This window comes from Marmota marmota, unplaced genomic scaffold (assembly GCF_001458135.2).
Source record: "Marmota marmota marmota unplaced genomic scaffold, marMar, whole genome shotgun sequence".
NCBI classification, from domain to species: Eukaryota; Metazoa; Chordata; class Mammalia; order Rodentia; family Sciuridae; genus Marmota; species Marmota marmota.
The window spans coordinates 31,298,844-31,317,493 of record NW_026000016.1 but is presented as its reverse complement, the minus strand read 5'-3'; the positions used below and the strand labels follow the sequence as shown (position 1 = coordinate 31,317,493).

At 35.8% G+C, this 18,650-nt stretch overlaps 1 protein-coding gene across 1 annotated transcript in view; it reads right to left on the bottom strand.

The window, feature by feature from the left end:
* Positions 1-18,650, bottom strand: part of Ush2a (usherin) — a 740,698-nt gene that overhangs the window by 520,623 nt on the left and 201,425 nt on the right. The window contains exon 15 of the mRNA XM_015483330.2: positions 5,507-5,670. Within this exon, the coding sequence (XP_015338816.1) occupies positions 5,507-5,670 (164 nt within the window). The remainder of the gene's footprint in view (positions 1-5,506; positions 5,671-18,650) is intronic.

Here is an 18,650-nt window from a genome sequence, read left to right as displayed (position 1 = left end):
TCCCTCTTTCTCTCTCATTAAGGAATATTTTTATTACATCAAGTTAGATACTAAAAATGGGTTAAAACACCATAAACAGATTTAAACACAATCCAGAACCCAGACTCCCATATATCAAGACCAAGAAAAATTTAGTCAATAACTTGGAAATAAATATTTGTTTATTTATTTATTGGTACTGGGCATTGAACCCTGGGGCATTTAACCACTGAGTCTTATCCCCAGCCCCTTTTTGTATATTATTTAGAGACATGATTTCACTAAGTTGCTTAGGGCCTCACTGAGTTTCTGAGAATGGATTGGAACTCATGATCCTCCTGCCTCAGCCTCCTGAGCCACTTGGTGCGACACTAAGTTCTGCTTACTTTTTTTTAATTGGTTCTTTTTATTTATACATTAGGATTCATGTTGATATAATTATAAAAGCATGGAATATAATTTGCTCTAATTCTGTCCTTAGTGTTTCCCTGTTCCCTCCCCTTTACCTTACCCCTCCTCCATCCCCTTACTCTACTGATCTCTTTGTTATTTACTTAGAGGTTTTTTTTTTTGTTTTTGTTTTTTTTGTTTGTTTGTTTGTTTGTCTGTTTTAATCAGTAAGATTCACTGTGATATATTCACATATGTATGCAGGAAAGCTAGGTCAAATTCATTCCACTCTTTCCATTATCTCATCCCTGCTTACTTCCCTTCATTCCCCTTCATCTACTCCATTGATATTTGTTCTATCACAAATGGAATACATGTCTCCCTTTTCCATTCCCTCTCTCTCCCCACCTCTCTCTTCTCCTTATTTTGAACTAGCTTCCACTATACATCTGTCTTAGAGGCAGTACCACATTGCTTTGATCACTGTAGCTTTATAGTCATAGTTTTAAATCAAGCAGTATGAATCCTGTATCTTCTTTTTCAAAATTGTTTGGCTTCTAGGGCCCTTTAGATTATATTTCAATTTTGGGTTAGGTTTTTCTATTTCTGAAAAAAAATGGCATTGAGATTCTGATAGGAATTGCCTTGAATCTATAGACTGCTTTGGGTAGTATTGTTGTCTTAGTGAAAATGTCATCCAAACATGGGATCTCTTTCCATTATTTTATATTTTCTTTCAGTCTAAGGTATACGAGTTTTCCATTTGGTTGGTTAAATTTTGATACATAGTAAATGGAATTGCTTTCCTAATTTCTTTTTCAGATGGTTCATTTCTGGTCTATAAAACACAATAAATTTTGTATTTTTTTGCAAAAATAGAAAAACAATCATAAAATTCAAATTTTTCTTTTCAATTTTAACTACTTCTACTTCTCTTTCTTGTCTAAATATGCTGGCTAACATAAGCATTATGATGTTGAATGGCAGCCACAAAAGTAAGCATCCTTCTATTGTGCCTAATAGTAAGGGGGGGGGGATATTTCTAGTATTTCACTATTGAATATGTAAACTATGATGCCAGTTGATTTTTTTGCATAGATGCTCAGGCAACTCAATGAGAAATGGATAATAATTTCAACAAATGTTATAAGAACATTTGAATATTCATGTACCAAAAAAAAATAAAAATAAGGAACTCATATGCTTACCTCATGATGTATGCAAAATTAGTTCAAAATATTTCAGAAGCAGGTGTGTGTGTATGTGCATGCTCACACACAATTAAAATGTCAAACACTGAGGAGAAAACACTGAGAAAATTTTTGTTCCATTGGCGAAGCAAAGATGACTTAGATTGGATATAAAAATATGATCCATGAAGAAAAAACTTGCTAAATTATACTTCATAAGCATAAAAAGTTTGAATTCTTTAAAATGTATCATTAAGAATATGAAAAAGGAATTCACATCATTGGAGGAAATATTTGCAAGTTGTATCTCAAATATGTAAGAAATTCTTTAACTCAATAAGAAGATAACTCATAAAACATGGGCATAAGAATTGAGAGACACTTTGCAAAAAAAAATGACAACACACATGAAAAGTTGCTTGACAAGATTATTCATTTGGAAAAATACAAATGACCAATGTGAGATACCACAGCACACTCATCAAATGGCAATAATAAAACAATATTGAATGTTGTTGAAACTGTAAAGAAATTGGACCTCCCATAAATTGCTGATGCAAATGTAAAATGGTACAGCCCCAATGGGAAAGACATTGACAGTTTCTTCTAAAAATTAAAAATAGACTTACCATACAAACAAGTTTTTTACTCCCAGGTATACCCAAGAGTTTTTTTTTTTTAAAAATATATATACAGAGATTTGTAACCATATGTTGATTGAAGCACTATTCATAACAAATAACACTTAGAAACAATCCACATATCAACAGATCAATGGAGAAACAAAGCATTGTCCATCCATGAATGCTACACTACTCAGCAATTAATAAGAGCAAACTATTAGGACATGCAAAATCATGGATGAATCTCAAAAACATTTTGCTAAGAAGCTACCTATAAACGCCTAAATATTGTATGATTTCATTTATAATAAATCTCCAAGAAAATTGCTGCATCAAAACCATATATCTAAAAAAACCATATATCTAATTGTTGAGGGTTAGAAGTGGAAGTGGATATTAACTGTTTATGGGCACAAGGGAACTTTATTGAAATAATAGAATACACCTGTATTATAGTTATGCTTACAAAACCATAAATTGCCTAAAATTCATTATGCTACACACATAAATTGTGATATATAAATTATACTTCAATAAAGCTGTTAATAAAAGGAGAACTATAGAGCTTTCTGATAACTAAAGTATGGGTAAAAAAAGATGACTAATGTAAAAAGCATGTATATACACAAACTTGAACATTTAGCCATTCATAGCTTATTTGCATTCAAGTCTTGACACTGTCACATATTTAGGACAACCTGGATCATTCACTAGGGACACATGCAAAACAATTCAACTATTTAATCCTTGTTTTGCTTCTATTGCCCCTATCAAGGAAAATGACCATAATTTTGCAACTATGAAACCAGTGTTGATAGTAAAGTAAAGAACCACCCATTAGGGAAGCATACTGTCAAAGAGACTAATTTTTTTATTTGAATTTAATTCTTCAACACTTTGGAAATATTCTAGAATCCCACTCCTACTTCCTGCCCCACACTGCCCCCCGGGCAAAAAAAAAAAAAAAGTAAAAACACAGATGATATTGCTGAACTATTATCAGTGGCCTCTAGGGAAGTAGAAAATATAACAATAGTCATCATCCCAGATTTCCTAACCTGTGTAGAGGTGCACCATGACAATTTTTAAGAAGAACACATTTTTGATATTTAATGGACACAGAGACAAATATTAGCATGTTGTAGTTCACAGTTTCAATACATAGCACAACATTCCCTTGGATCACATCACATCTTTGTGAAGCCCTTTTTCTGGATGGTTATTACTAGGATAAAAAGCAAGCACCTGTGAAAATCAAGGTGGAACAGGAAAGAAGGGTCTCTTCACATTCATCCCACAGCGAGCATTTCCTGCCTCCCCTCTACTCTCATGTCTATTGTTCTTGCTAGATTTCAACTTCCTCTAAAGGGAAGGACCTGTCCTAATTTTTAAAAGTGACATTGATCTTCCAAATTTACACAGCGCTGCAGATTTTGTTATATACAAACTTAAAATGGTAGCAGTAACAACCATGGCAGGTGAAGGGATGTGTTTAATATCAAGGATCACAATTTTAAAAGGATATAAAATCAAGAAGAATCTATCCAGAGAAGAATAATTGGGAATATGAAAGTTTTGAAAATTATGACAAATCAGGCACTTCGAATGACCAAGAATGTTTGGTCCAGAGAAGGAAAGGCTTAAGATAAAGGTAAATATCTATCACTACCAAGAAATGGAGGCTAGGTCTCCAGTGATCAGACTACTCAGTTTTGCCACAGGTATGATTCTTAGATTCTACCTCAGATGGAAGAATAGTCAGTAAAAATTAAAGTGTGGAGCAGGTACAGCATTTTCACGTAAAATTAATGGCAGAGCCAATCAAAAGTCACCAATATGCTGGAAGGTTTATTGCGAACAAATCAACCAATTATATAGATAATTACTGAATAACAAATATTCATTAAATGGTCAATGAAATATAGATCTGTGCTTATAAAGTACCAATACAAGGCAGTTATGCTAGTCCTTTCTCAAGAGAAACATAAATACCTAAAGTTTTACTTATTTCATTAATCCATAGGGATTAATGAAATAAAGGATACTGAAGAGAAGCTACACAGGTACAAAATCTGACTGAGCCTTAATTATTATCTATACTCTGTCTTCCATTAAGTTAAAACCTACAGTACAGTTGCTGTGGAGCCCAATGGACCATTATTTATTTCCACCTCTCTCTCTATCCCCCTTAAATATATAGACAGCTAATTCCAGGCATGCTGGCTTGTGATGATCTGTCATGACTTGTGGCATTTCCTAGCATTGTGACTCATGACAGTCTCAGGACACCCCAAGGAGAATATGCATAGCACAATATGTTGTAGAGGGCTCCTTACCACATGTTCCCAGCAGGCATGTCTTAGGAATTCTGGAAAAGGTAAGGATATGTGATCTTCAAGTAAACAAAGAGAAAACATCAATATGTTATGAAATTGTGGGACTGCTGGTGACCTTGAGAGGTCCAATTTAAGGTAGTGGAGAATGGTGTTGAGAAATCAAAAGATACTAAAACGTAATCTTTGGCTTTAAGGAATTAAAAACCTAAATGTGATTAAATAAAACATGACTCAGTCCAGGCTGAGTCAAAAGGCTACTCGGACACACCTCTATCCTAGTCCCATATATACATATGTTTGTGAACCTGTTTCTACCACTTGAATATATGCAACTCGAAAGCAGAGGCAGTGTTCCACATCATTTCAGTATTCTTGACATGTGACATAGCGCACAAAAGCATTTTCTTCATGCATATGTAAATAGTCAATATTCAAAAATAAAAAATAAACATCCAAAGTTGGAGATGTTAAAATAATTAATGTAACAAAAAGAAAAGAGTGGCAATCATAGGAATCAATATACTATGAAAAATAATGATAATAATATCAATAAACAACTAATCATAGATAGTGTTCATAATATTGGAGGGATGAAAAAATATGAAACTCATAATAAATATAAATAATTCTCATAGAAAATTACCTGTAAGTGTCTCTGTGTAGTAGGGTTACCAACCATTTCTATTTAACTAGCACTGTCCTGATTTTAGCACATAAAGTCTTGCATCCTGAGAAATCCTGATTTCCATTATATACATAATCACTTAATTATTTCCATTTATTTAATCCAGAAAAATTATACTCATTTCATTTAGTGTATTTTGAATAATTTAAAAAAAAACCCTCTCACCTAAATTTCTTATATTGTTTCTAGGCCTTCCTGATAGGTTCTCAATGGAGTTAGAAAAACAACAACAAAAACACTAGTGAGATGTCCTTCCCTGGGTCCTGGTTCTTCCTACACCAGCATGGGCCAGAGGTCACTTACTTTTGCTGCAACCCAACAGATTGTTGACATCCAAATGGCTTGCACTGGGAACACAAGCATCACACTTCAAACCAGTGACAAATTGTTTACAGAAACACTGGCCTGTGACCAAGTGACAGGTTTCATTCAAGGCTCCTGAGAGATGACAATTACAAGGCTGACATCTGAAAACAAGACAAATAAACCATCAAGAGAATAGTGTTTTGATTAATAATTCATCGTATAAGTTATACCTATCAATAACATTGTGGAGTAAATAGTCTGTTTTAGTCAACATATTGAAAAGGACGCTTCAGCTACACAAACACAAAACAGAACAGCTCTTTATGAAAATTCTGCTCATGGGAAGCTACAGAATGTCTTGCCTTTGTAAACTAATTAATGACCCCCCACAAATTGTTATATTCCTTTATTTTTGAGGCCATGATGACTCTTCTGGATTAGCCTAAATACCAGTTGTTTACTTAAGGATACTGTAAATTTTGCCCCAGTAGACAATATATTTCATTTGCTATTTTATGTACTGAATTCACTTACCCATAATGGTTAGAGAATAGAGCATTATTCTAATTTATGAAAATGTGTTAATTTACTGAGATACTAATATCACTTACTGGAACTTAAAGTTCTTGAACTCAAAGTTGTTCGTGAAAATAACAGTACTGGCACTTTGTCATAACAAACCAAAACCTGTTTCCTAGAGTGAATTATTCCAACACAGCCTACGCTCATGGCATTGATTGGGATAAACAATTTGATGCCACAAAGTATTAGCAATGCAAAAGCATCACAAGAAGGCCATTTAAACAGGGACACTCCATGTGGTGCGTTTCAAACCATAGTAAATGGATTCACCTATATGTTCTAATAAAGACGATGGTGGGTAGAGTTGCTTTATCCCACTGCAATTTTTACAGTGTGATCTCTTGGGTAATCATTCAACACCCTTAAAAAGGCTGATAAAAGCTAAGATACTGCCAAATAAGCTGCAAATTTGTTTTATGGACTAATATCCCCTTGGGAATAAATAAAGTACAGTTTCTCTTGAAAACCACTATACTGTAGTTTGCCCTTTTTATGGTCACGATAAAAGGATATTTTTTCCCTTCCTACAAACAACTATATTAGGTCTTTTATCTATATGCATTGTATCAGAATTCCATTTCAAGTAGATGGTTTGTTTAGATTATGTATTAGAGCTAAAGAAAATTATGTATAGAAATTAAAATGGAATTACAGAAGTAATGAAATATTCGATTTGCTCTTAATTTCATTATATGCTATTAGAGCATATTGCCCGTAGGCTTTTAATGTAATCTTGGTGAACATAAACAATAAGAGGCAAGCTTCTCTAGATGCATGAGTATATATGTGTATGTGTGTGTGTGTGTATGTATACACACACACACACACACACACACACACACACACACATATATATATATCACTATACCACTCATGAAAAAGCATCTCTTGAGTATTTCAGTTTTTATTACCATTCACTCATGAGACAATCACACTTATTTTACATACAGTACATTTAGAGTAATAGTTGCCAGTGTATAACATAATTCCTTTCCTTGATGTAGTTCTATTTTCTCCCAGCCAGCAGCTACATGCATAACTCGAAGTCAGTTATGTCAATATCCATGGGATATTAAGTTCCAAATCCAAATGGAATAAATAAATCACTACTTAGGAAAGCATGCAATGCTTTGAGTAATTAAATGTGTCTATGCCTGATTTTATGGTCTCTTCTTCCAGCCATTGTTATATTGAATGTATATGACTCGTTATAATTGCTTAATTTCAGTAAGAAAGAATTTTTCCTAATTGAAGTACATCAGAGGAGACTTTTCTGAATACTGTAGTTTGTTTCTAGACCAAAGGACACAGGGAATAATTTTGTAATTAGGGTTTAAGTAAAATGATTCCTGTAAATTTCTCAGCCACTCAAACATAATTTTAAAATTTTCTAAGACTCTTTAGCAAATAAGCTACAAGTTTGATGTCATTTTATAAGTTATCCTCCTTGAGAGTACCTGCTAAATGAAATATATTTCACACTTATTAAAACAAAATTATACACAATAAAGGAAAAGACATTTTAAACTTAGAAAGAGAAACACCAAACTAAGATGAATTGTGATATTGATTTTGCCAGGATAAATGGTTTTTGTAATATTAATATAAAGAAACCTTTATTACACTGACTCTCCTGGTACAGCCAGAGCTTCTCCCGCAATCTGTTTAAAATCTTCATTTTTCATCCTTATGGGAAAACCTCACTTGCTAAATGGATTTCATAAAGAGTAATCTGTCAAGATTTATATAGATAAACAATTTGTGATGTTTATTGACCAGTTCATTATGATAAACAAAACAGGAGGAAAGCACACTCATCTCCACCAGCATGCTGCTGTTAGAGTCGTTTAGGCCCTTATGTAACTGAGTATCTACCAGATACAATGGGAAAGATGTTAATTGACCTCTGTCTCTTCAATCATGAATCTCATGTATTTTCCTTTCTTGGGAGTTTCTTCTAGTTACACAAACAGTAAGTAAAAGAGTTATTCTAATTATTATTATTGCATAAACATAACTATTAAGGAAATGAGTGAGTTTCAATAATAGACATCATTGTCAGAAACTTCATCATCTAGGGGAGAGTTGTAATAGGGAGTCCTAGGAGATATGCCAAAATATTGATCACTTTGTTGACATTTCTCTTTGCACAACACTCTTCTGTAAGGAGCCCCGACTCAGGGTACCTAAACACTGATTGAGACAAATAGCCTTCACTGTGGGCCAGTTATATTCCAGGACTGGAATAAACACTGAGTACATAAAAATGAATACTGAAGAGTTGCTTCTGTCCTCAAGGGTCTCACAATTTAATATAAAAGAAAAATTAGTACATTAACAAAGATATATGCTGAGTATTTAGGGGCACAAAAAAGGAACAACTATCAAGTCTGGTAGAGGGGAAAGGATGAGTAAGAAGTACCAGTTGAGCATCCCTAACCTGGAAATCCCAAATTGGAGATATTCCCAAAATCCAAACCATTTTATGCACTGATAAGATGCCACAACTGAAGTTTCACACCTGAGCTCATAAGATGGGCCATAAACAAAACAAAATGCAGATACACTAAAAATATTGCATAAACTCACTTTCAGGATATGTGTATAAGATAAATTTCATGTCCGTGGGTATGTGTGTGTTACATATATAAATGAATTTTGGGTTTTGATCTGGGTCCCAACCCCATGATATCTCATTACATATATAAAATATTCCAAAATTTAAAAAAAATCAAAATCTAAAATACTTCTTGTCCCATACATTTCAGATAAAGGATACTCACTCAACCTGTATTAAGAAGAAATCTTGCAAGAGATACTTGGGCTGAATTTTTAAAGATGAATAGTAGGATGTCAGGCAAATCAGAGAGGGAAGAAAATAAAGAGAAAAGAGAAAATAGGAGAGGGTGTGAAAATACAAACAATATAGAATTTGTGGATATTAATTCAGAGTGGGGATTGGTGATTAATAAAGCTGGAAAGGTAAGGAGGAGAAGGCAGATATTTCTAAATTAGGGCATCAGTAAGGAGCCTTGGAAATGAGGGGGGTAGAATTAAGAAATGATCAATAAATAAGATTGGTAGTACATGGGTGACAAATTGAAAAGGGAAGAAGGAAATGGAGTTACTCCTGACTTTCTAATTTGCTGACAGAAGGATGATGAAGACATTCTACACAAAGAATGAAGAAAGAATAGATATGAAATTGCTGAGGAATTCTGAACAAGAATCAGTGATGAATAAAAAAAGGGGCTTGAAGGCAAATTAGAGAAATTGGGCCAGGAGTGTTCGCCCATCAGTCGCAAGCACACAGGCTAGCACAAAGTGAAGTCTCAACAAATACTGTTGAATAATACATTGGGAAAGTTTTTGACTTAGGACTCCAGATAGAAATTCAAATGTGGCCTGCACCTGTGATGAAAATTCAGCTCTTTTGAGCTCCTTTTTATTGCCATAACTCTATATCATCACTGACTTCACCCCTGAGGAATAGATAGCTTTTCTTTAAGAGCTGGTTTCTGTTTAGACTCCTTAAGACCAGGTAGTTCTCAATTCAGCACCCTTGCGCAGGATTCAGGGAGAACCCCAATGCATTGTGGAAGGGTGTGGCTTTCCAGAATTAAGCACATTTCCTGTCTGCAATGGAGGTGTGGTCTCACTGAGCTTCTCAGTTCTTTCATGATGCCTACTACAACATCCATATTCTCCTGCAGCAAGAATCAGAATTATACAAAAGACCTTGGAGGCAGGTGATCCAATTTGCTGTAGTCGGAAGTCATACTCACATAGCTTATTGCAGAGGAAATAGGGTGTTAATACTCTCACAGGAAAGGGAGAAGTTAAAAATGCCCAAATCACTCTTTTGGGTGAGGCATTCCCAGGCATGAGTATGAGAACTCATCAAAACTGGACTGGGGCAGTTACTCTGTGGCATTCATACAATGGTATGAGCCATTCCTGTCTAGAGAAGAACTTGCCTAGTGAGAATCTGTATCTGAGAACCTTCCCTCCTTCTACTTTGACACTCTACCTAATCACACAAATTACTTTGAGACATGATAGTGGATTCAAAATTTTAAAGGACTTTCAAGTACAAGAGAAATTAAATTATATTTATTCTCCCTGGCCATGGGCAAAAACTTAGGTAAAAAATTAGAAGAAAATCACAGGATTGAAACTGTGTTTTCAATATGAAGAACATATTTCTATCTGACTCAGGATTATAATTTTGGGGAAGAAACTCTACTACTTCACAAGACATCAGGGTCTTTTTAGCTCTATGTTTTTGGAGCAGAAGTTGAATAGGCATTGACCATTTATTTATGAAAAGGTGATATATGCACAGAAATGCACAGGACAGAATTCAACCCAAATTACTCTTAAGATTCTTTCCAAGTCTATAATGTTATGATTTTATGATGCTTAGAGATGAAGAAACTAGCCCAAGATGGAAGTAAATCTAGTTGCACTTTCTGCAATCTTAATCCACTGAGGCCCAGACAGTATTTCAGGCTTTGTGGGTTATATGATCTCTGTTGTTTCTGAATTCTGCTGCTGCAGTCAGAAGGCAGCTATAGACAACATGTAAAAGATGACCATTGTTGTACTCCAGTAAAACTTTATTGACATAAGCAGGTGGCAGGCCAGATTTGAGCCTTGGGCCGCAGACGACTGAATTTGGTCATTGGATGATGAATTATGGAACACAACAATGTCCAAGTCCTAATTCCTAGTACTTGTCAATGTGTTCCTTACTTTCCAGATGTAGTTAATGATTTTGAGATGAAGATGTTATCCTGGATTATCCAAGAACACCCAAAATAATCACATGCCTTCTTAGAAATGTAAGAGAGTGAGCATCAGAGAGAAAAAAAAAATACAAGGACATAAGCAGAGGCCAGAGAAAAAAAATGACTCTGCTAGTTTTGAAGGTGAAGGAAGGAGCCATGAGTTAAAGAATGTGGGTGGCCTCTAGAAACTGGGAAAATAAAGAAAATGAATTTTCTCCTGGAGTCTCCAGAAGAAGCTCAGGTGGCCTGCTGACACTTTGGTTTTAGCCCAGCAAAACTAATTTAGGACCTCTGACCTCCAGAATCATAAGATAATAGATTTGTGTTGTTTTAAGACACTAAATTTGTAGTAATTTATTACATCAGCAAGAAGAAGCTAATATACCTGGTCTAGAGGGAAAGCCAAACTGGAACTGCAACACTCCTAAGTCCCACACCATGTTATTCCTATTACATCACATTGGAAGCCCACTGTGGATATATAAAAACTGACATTTCTTGCAAGATCACACGTGATCTATAATAAGGGAGAAAATACATTTATAGAACTGTGGGAGACTGCAAAAATGACCACAGTTTTTGACCTTTCCCTCTGTGCATGTCCTTTACAACTGTATAGTTCTTTCTACCAAAAAGTGGAATCTGTTTTCCCACTCCTGAATATGGGCAGGCCTTGTGACTTGCTTTATCAAATAGAATAAGACTAAACTAACACTGAAGTAGTTTCAAGCAAAGACTTCAAGTGCCTTGGCAGATTTTTGCTGTCTTTCTGAATCACGGCCACCACCTTGTGAGTAAGCTCAGGCTAGACTGATACATGATGAGACCCAGATGACAGCCAGCTGTCTTACAGAGTCACAGAGAAGCAGGAATCTAGGAGACACATCCCTCCCAAACTTTCCATTGTCACACCATAAAAGGAGATCAGTTGACAAGAAAGTTGTCTGCTGTCATTTGAAGTCATTTGAGCTGGTGCTCAGAGTAAACACCAAATTGAGATCAATTGGAAAGAGGCATGTGAAAAGATTACCCAACCAAATTTACAACACAGTGTTAAAATGGAGAACGTCTGCAGTACAATCAAAAAGAATCTCATGACAGAAGTTTTCCTCGTGTTTTAGCAGTCTGAGCTTTCGGATTCTTGGCCAGCCTAGAGCCTTATTCTCTGTCACCTGAGGACAATTAGAGTTCAAGGAACATCAGCTGGTAAATAAGGCAAGTAGTGATCCTCCTAACTCCTTAAGGCTTACACAAGGCAAACTGTGACTAATGAACACAGAGAGGATTCATCATCAGGGGAAACCTTGAGGGTTGTAACAGGCAGATGTTATATAAGGAAATAGTAGAGCATCAGAGGAACTGGAGCAGACTTAGGTCTGGGGAAAGAGGAATCACAGGTACAGGTCAACAAGAGGACAGCCCTAGAGAGGGCAGAGGGTCAAATATGGCTCTGAGACAAAGTGAATACAGTTCATTTTTGTCTCATTGTTTTGGGGTTATACACATACAATATGCCTTTTTTGCTGTATTGATTTTTTTCAGCTGGAAGACATCTTTGTTTGCCTCGTTGTTTTCAATACTGATTAAACCATGTTTGCTTTATGTGTCAGAGATAAATGGAGGAGTGTTTAAACTTGAATCAGCTCTTTTACATATATGCCCCCTTTTTCTGATTGGTAACTTTTGAAGAATGAACCTTTTGAGGGGGAAACAGGTGAACGCTTTTCCAGATCGTTTCTGGGAACTTATGGGTGTGTTGGGTGGATTTTTGCTATTGTTTCTACAGTTTAGGATCAGGTTCTATTTTATTTTGTAGAAAATAAACCAAGAAAAAAAAAGACAGCAAACATTGCAATGAATAATAAAGAGAGGGAATAGGTGTGAGCTTTATGGAGGGATGAATATGAGTCTCTGAATATGGAAACGAAAAATTCAGATGAGGAAGTCAGTGTGTTTTCCAAAATTGATTAAGAAATAACAATGATATTTTATCTTCTTAACAACAAAACACATTTTATTGTAGATATTGGAAATTAATAAATTTATATTTGTAAGCATTTGCCATAGTACCTAGAGTTCAAACACAATCAGTTGATTTTAGCTAATTTCTTCCTATTTAATTTTTTTAACATAAGCACTTAGTTATTTTCCTATACTATATGTCCATAGACATTTAGACCGAGTGAACTTTTTCCTTCAAGAAATAAACATTTCTCATGCTAGATGGATTCCCATATATTTTAGCCATTTTTGTAAGCATTTTCAAAATAGCTAAAGTGAGTCTATATACAATAACAACCAGAAGCCAACAAAGACATTCAAGAACACTATCATTCAAGAAATTGGAAAACATAAAAAGAAGAAAGTCCATTTTTATCCCTTCTCAATGATGAGTAAACATATAAACTCAAGCAATTCTCATTGTCAAATTTTGAAATATTTTTCCTCTATGACCTTCTGTGCTAGAGGATTTCCTCTCCAATGATTATCAATGCTAAAGTGAAAAGAGACAGCAAAATTCATCAGTGGAATAGAAGGGTCAACTCAAATTGTAAGCAATGCACATGGCAAATTCTGCTGACTGCCTTGGGCCCCAAGAGGTCATGGGACGTTTTATCCTTTCTATTCTTTTCAGAGGAGCTGCATTATATATGGTGACCCTTGCCTTCCATATCTTTTCCCAGCAGTGGCCTGTTATCAATTCTACTTCATATCAGAACCAATTCTACCAATACAAAGAGAATTACAAGTATCAATTCTACTTCATATCAGAACCAATTCTACCAATACAAAGATAATTACAAGTCCCACTCAAACATTAGTGGTTTAGAATAAGTACTTGAAGGTTTATATTTCTTCTATTAAGGTGAGGATGGCATGAGACATTTGTTTATTTGGGGGGTGGTTGAGAAAACTAACATAAAGGATATTAGTTCTGTGGCTATATTCAGAATGGAATGCAGTTGGGTGTACTCACTCACACTGGATTCCCAGTGATTTAGGAGGTGAAGGCAGGAGGATTCCAAGTTTGAGGTCAGCTTCAGCCATGTAGTAAGACCCTCAGAAACTTAGTGAGACCCTAACTCAAAATAAAAAAAAAATAAGAAAACAAATTGGAGATGTGGCTCAGTGGTGGAGTGGCCCAGGGTTTAATTACCAGTACCAAAAAAAAAAAAAAAATGAATTGCTTGTGAGATACACAAGTGTAAAATCTCAGAGATATCTGGTGCCCATGGTAAGAAACTGAATAGATGATAATCTCTTCAAGAGTCATTAACATGTGTGCAGCGGTTGAAACTGTGGACACAGATGTGTAAATTGAAGGGGCGTATTAACAAGGAGTGACCAGCAAGAGACATGAAACAAATCAGAGAAGTAGCATATAGGAGCACCTAAGGAAGAGATCATGAAAAAGACAATGGAATGATCACAATGAAAAACCAAGAATCATAAGAAGCAATCACAGATCAATTTTTGTCTTTCATTGACTCATTAAATCTATTATGAGGAGCTAATTTCCTCATCTTCCACCAGATACAAAGTAAATCAGTCATATAGTTCTCTGTCCTTTCTGAGGCAACAGACATACTGAATTACCTTATGCTGTAAAACAGATTTGATCCAGAAGATCAAATATCTAATTCTGTGTTTTAGTCAACATTCTAGTTAGACATTTAAAGAACACACTTCTCTCATCTTTGTTCTAGCTAGGATGTGATGAAGGTGGCAAGTCTCCAACCAGAGGAGTTCTCTTGATTGGCTCCTTCTCTTTCTACAACACATCTCTGTGTGCAGGCTGTGAGAGGGCCTGGCATTCACTGGACCAGCAAATTCCAAAATAGGCTGTGTCCTCGGACCTTGCATATGTTTAAGGCCAGCTGTTCACTGAGGGCAGAACTTTTGTGATTTCTTCATTGACTGCTCGGGGCCCCTCCTGGAACTCTCTCCCCCATGTAGTCTCAGTGTGATCATACACATCTCTATTCTAACTAGCTGCTTACTAATTTAGCCACAGGACTCTCACCTTTTCTTTTATTCAGGCCTCTTCCGTCTTCCTGACAGCACTCTATGCAGACAATAAGACAACCTCATGCTCTCTGTCTTTCTTATGATGCTTGTAAGGCCTTGTCCTGATGAACTCTGGCTATATAAACAACATAGCATACTTTCTTCCAGCTTGCTTTTCCAAATCTGGCCAGACTATCTGTCCTCATTTAAATTTGCTAGGTCTAAGATAGACATCAGTGCACTGGCCTCACCCAACTCTAGAAAGAGATCCATATCAGCCTTCCAGTGGCCTACTGCCACCTTCTGATGACTTCAATGGCAAGTGCCACTGACCTCCATGTATACGTCCAGGGAGACACAGTTGTCTAATTCTCTTTTTCTATAACCCATATTTTTTTTATCCATTACATCTTATTAAATACCTTTCCTTGATTTGGATGAGAGTTTTTAGAGTCATCTAGGAAGCTGGGGATATAGTTAAATGGTAGATATTTTTCTAGCAATGTTCCAGCCTCTAACTTTGATCACTCACACACACACACACACACACAGTCATTAAACTAGTAGTCATTGATTGATTACATTTTATAGGGTTTGTGCAAATTGTGGTAGCTGAGGAACAAATGGGAATGGGACAAAATGAAGAAGAAAAACCCTGTGCTCAAATGTCAGTAAGTAGAAGAGTAGGAGATTACACAGGACTCATAAAGTAGGGCAGAGTCAAGGGAAGGGGTTTTGAGATGGCGATGAAGAGGATATTTGCAGAATGTTATAGCCAGTGAAGAGAGTTTAAGTTCGAAAAAGGGGAGGATTTTATGGAGTAAAGTTCAAAGGGAAGAAGGAAAGGGAGGAACAAAAGAAAGAAACTAGTAGGGGTCACATCAAGAACAGCCAATAGGTTATTTTTTAGAAAAAGACACATTGTTTTCTTCTTCTATTAATAGACGAAAAATTAAACATGCATGAAAAAGTGTGCAGGTTGAAGGTGGAGAGAAGATAACCTGGAGACAGATATGCAGGTCCTCTTTCTATAAAACAGAGGCCTAAATAATCTGCAAGGGCAAAGGCAGGAAGTTGAAATTCTAAGATTGTTAACAGTTCAAAGGGGCCAGAGAGTGAGGTGATGATAAGCATATGCAGGGCCACGCTGTCAGTAAGCACAGGTGCATGATCTTCCTGCACATTGTCACAGATTAAGGACATGAGGAAGGCAATCATCTCTGCAGCTGGCTCATAGTATGGCAGAAGGGAAAGATCTTAGTAGCATGAGGCTGCTCAAAGAGAGGGCTGATCAAAAGAGGACCAGGTAGGGGTACTGGAGTAGGCATTAAAAGAAGTTAAGTAGCAAGTTATGCGATGGTTCAGGGATGACAGATTTGAAGAGACGTCATGTTCTTAGAAGAGCATTTCTAAGATTAGGAATATTGGAGAAATAGAGAATCCAGGACGACACTGGAGTAGGGATTAAATGAATGAAGAGGCCAAAGAAGTGCATAAGTAGACAGAAAAATAGTTCAGTACACTGGCAGAAGTTAGAAGGAAAAAATGCCATCCCTATGTTAATTAGGGTTATTATTATTTTTTTTTGGTCACTATAACAAAGAACTGAGATAATCAACTTATAAAAGGAAAGGTTTTGGCTCACAGGTTTCAGTCCAAAATCAGTCACTTCTTTTGCTTTAGGTCTACGGTGGGACATCATGTTATAAGTCTGTAGCAAAGCAAAACTGTTTACCTCATGGTCAAGATGTAAAAAGGAGTAAGAAAAAAGTGAATTGGTCCTACTATTCCTCTCTGGGGCACACCCCACAACCACCACACACACATACAGTGACCTAAAGACCTCCCATTAGGCCCCACCTCTTAAAGTTACTATCAGTTCCCAAAGCACCAAGCTGGGAACCAGTACTTTAATACATGGACCTTGAGTGTATATTCCAGATCTGAATTATAAAAATTCCCCTAATAAGATACTTAATGAACAAAAGCCTCTAAGAATAACAACAAGAGATATAAGGATAGAAGAAATTTCAAAAGATAATTTGTAACTTTACAAAGGTAGTTACCTCCCTGAATCAATATGTATAAGAGAACTGATTTTATTTATACAAAACTTATCATGAGTATTTTTGCTTTAAACCCACAATTACTCTGGATTTTTTTATTCTTTTGAAATCTACCCAGCATTTGGCTCTATCTCCTAGACTCCATCCTGCTGTCATCTCTTTTATTTGACTGAATTCTTCTTTCTTGATGTTAATTTCAGTACCTTCCAGTAATGTAGCTTATACATCCTTCTTTGGCTCTTCCTATTCCTCATCAATTTGGGTAAACATTTCAATCTACCTTCTAACCCAGGGAGTTCAACTCCAGTGCTAGCCAGGCCTACTGCAGAGTGATAGATGATAGAACACTATCCTGTAAGCAGTTCTTGGGCTTAGATTAACCTGAAGTAGAAAGTGAGATTGGTAGAAAGTGGGAGAGAAACAGAGTGGGTAAAGGTCAGCTTTGAGTTTAAGAACACTGAAGGATAAAGAAAAGGGTGTAATGAAGATAATAAGGTTTCAGTCAAATAAAAATAAGTTAAGTCAAAAGCTGGAACAATTAGATAGTTCTTGGACATTGAGCAAGACTTTGGTGATAACCCCAGAAAGAATAACAAGAGGGATCAGTAGAACAAAATGGGTATGAGAGTGTCACACAACGCCATCACTGATGGGCATGAATGTTGGAAAGAAGACAGATGGTTGAGAAGAAGATTCTTCTTTTTCTAAGTATGTGTGGTCAGAATGATGGAAAAGATAGGACATTTAAAGAGAGAGGGAGCCAGGAGTGGAACAAACCAACCCTAGAGTTGCAACTCAGAAATTTTTAGAATGTTCTTTCAATAAAAATTGTGTACAGTGCCATACTGACTCTAGTTTACTATTAAAATCCTAACAGTTCTTTCCTTTAACATTCACTATACCATGGGCTTTCTGTACTCTTTTTAAATCAAATTAAAATTTTTTTTTTAAAGAAATAAGTATTTTATTTATTTAATTTTTTAAAATTTTTTAGTTACAGGTAGACACAATATCTTTATTTTTTATTTTATGTGGTGCTGAGGATTGAACCCAGGCCTCAGGCATGCTAGGCAAGCGCTCTATGTCTGAGCCACAACCCCAGCCCTAGAAATAATATTTTAAATTCCAAAACAGAACACTTTTAAATTGTCAAATCCCTTTTCAAAAAGACTGGGCGTGACACCTTACATTACATTCAACAATATATGAAAGTACCCCTTAACTTTTGGTCAAGTTTTAAAATTGAGTTATTTGTCTTACTCTTTTCAATTTGTAAGAGCTCTTTATATAGGATATACATTAAAATTTTTTTGTCATACATACAATAAATATTTTTAAAGAGCTATCACTTTTTTTTGAGAAGGTTCAATTTATTTTTTATTTTATTTTATTTCTTTTTTTTTTTTTAATTTTTTATTGTGGGTTGTTCAAAACGTTACAAATTTCTTGGCATATCATATTTGACACTTTGATTCAAGTGGGTTATGAACTCCCACCTTCACCCCATACACAGATTGCAGAATCACATCAGTTACACATCCATTGATTTACAAATTGCCATCCTAGTGTCTGTTGTGCTCCACTGCCTTTCCCATCCTCCACCCTCCCCCCTCCCCACCTCTCCCCTCCCCTCCCCTCCTCTCTCTCTACCTCCTCCACTGTGTAACCCTGAGGGTCTCCTTCTATTACCATGCA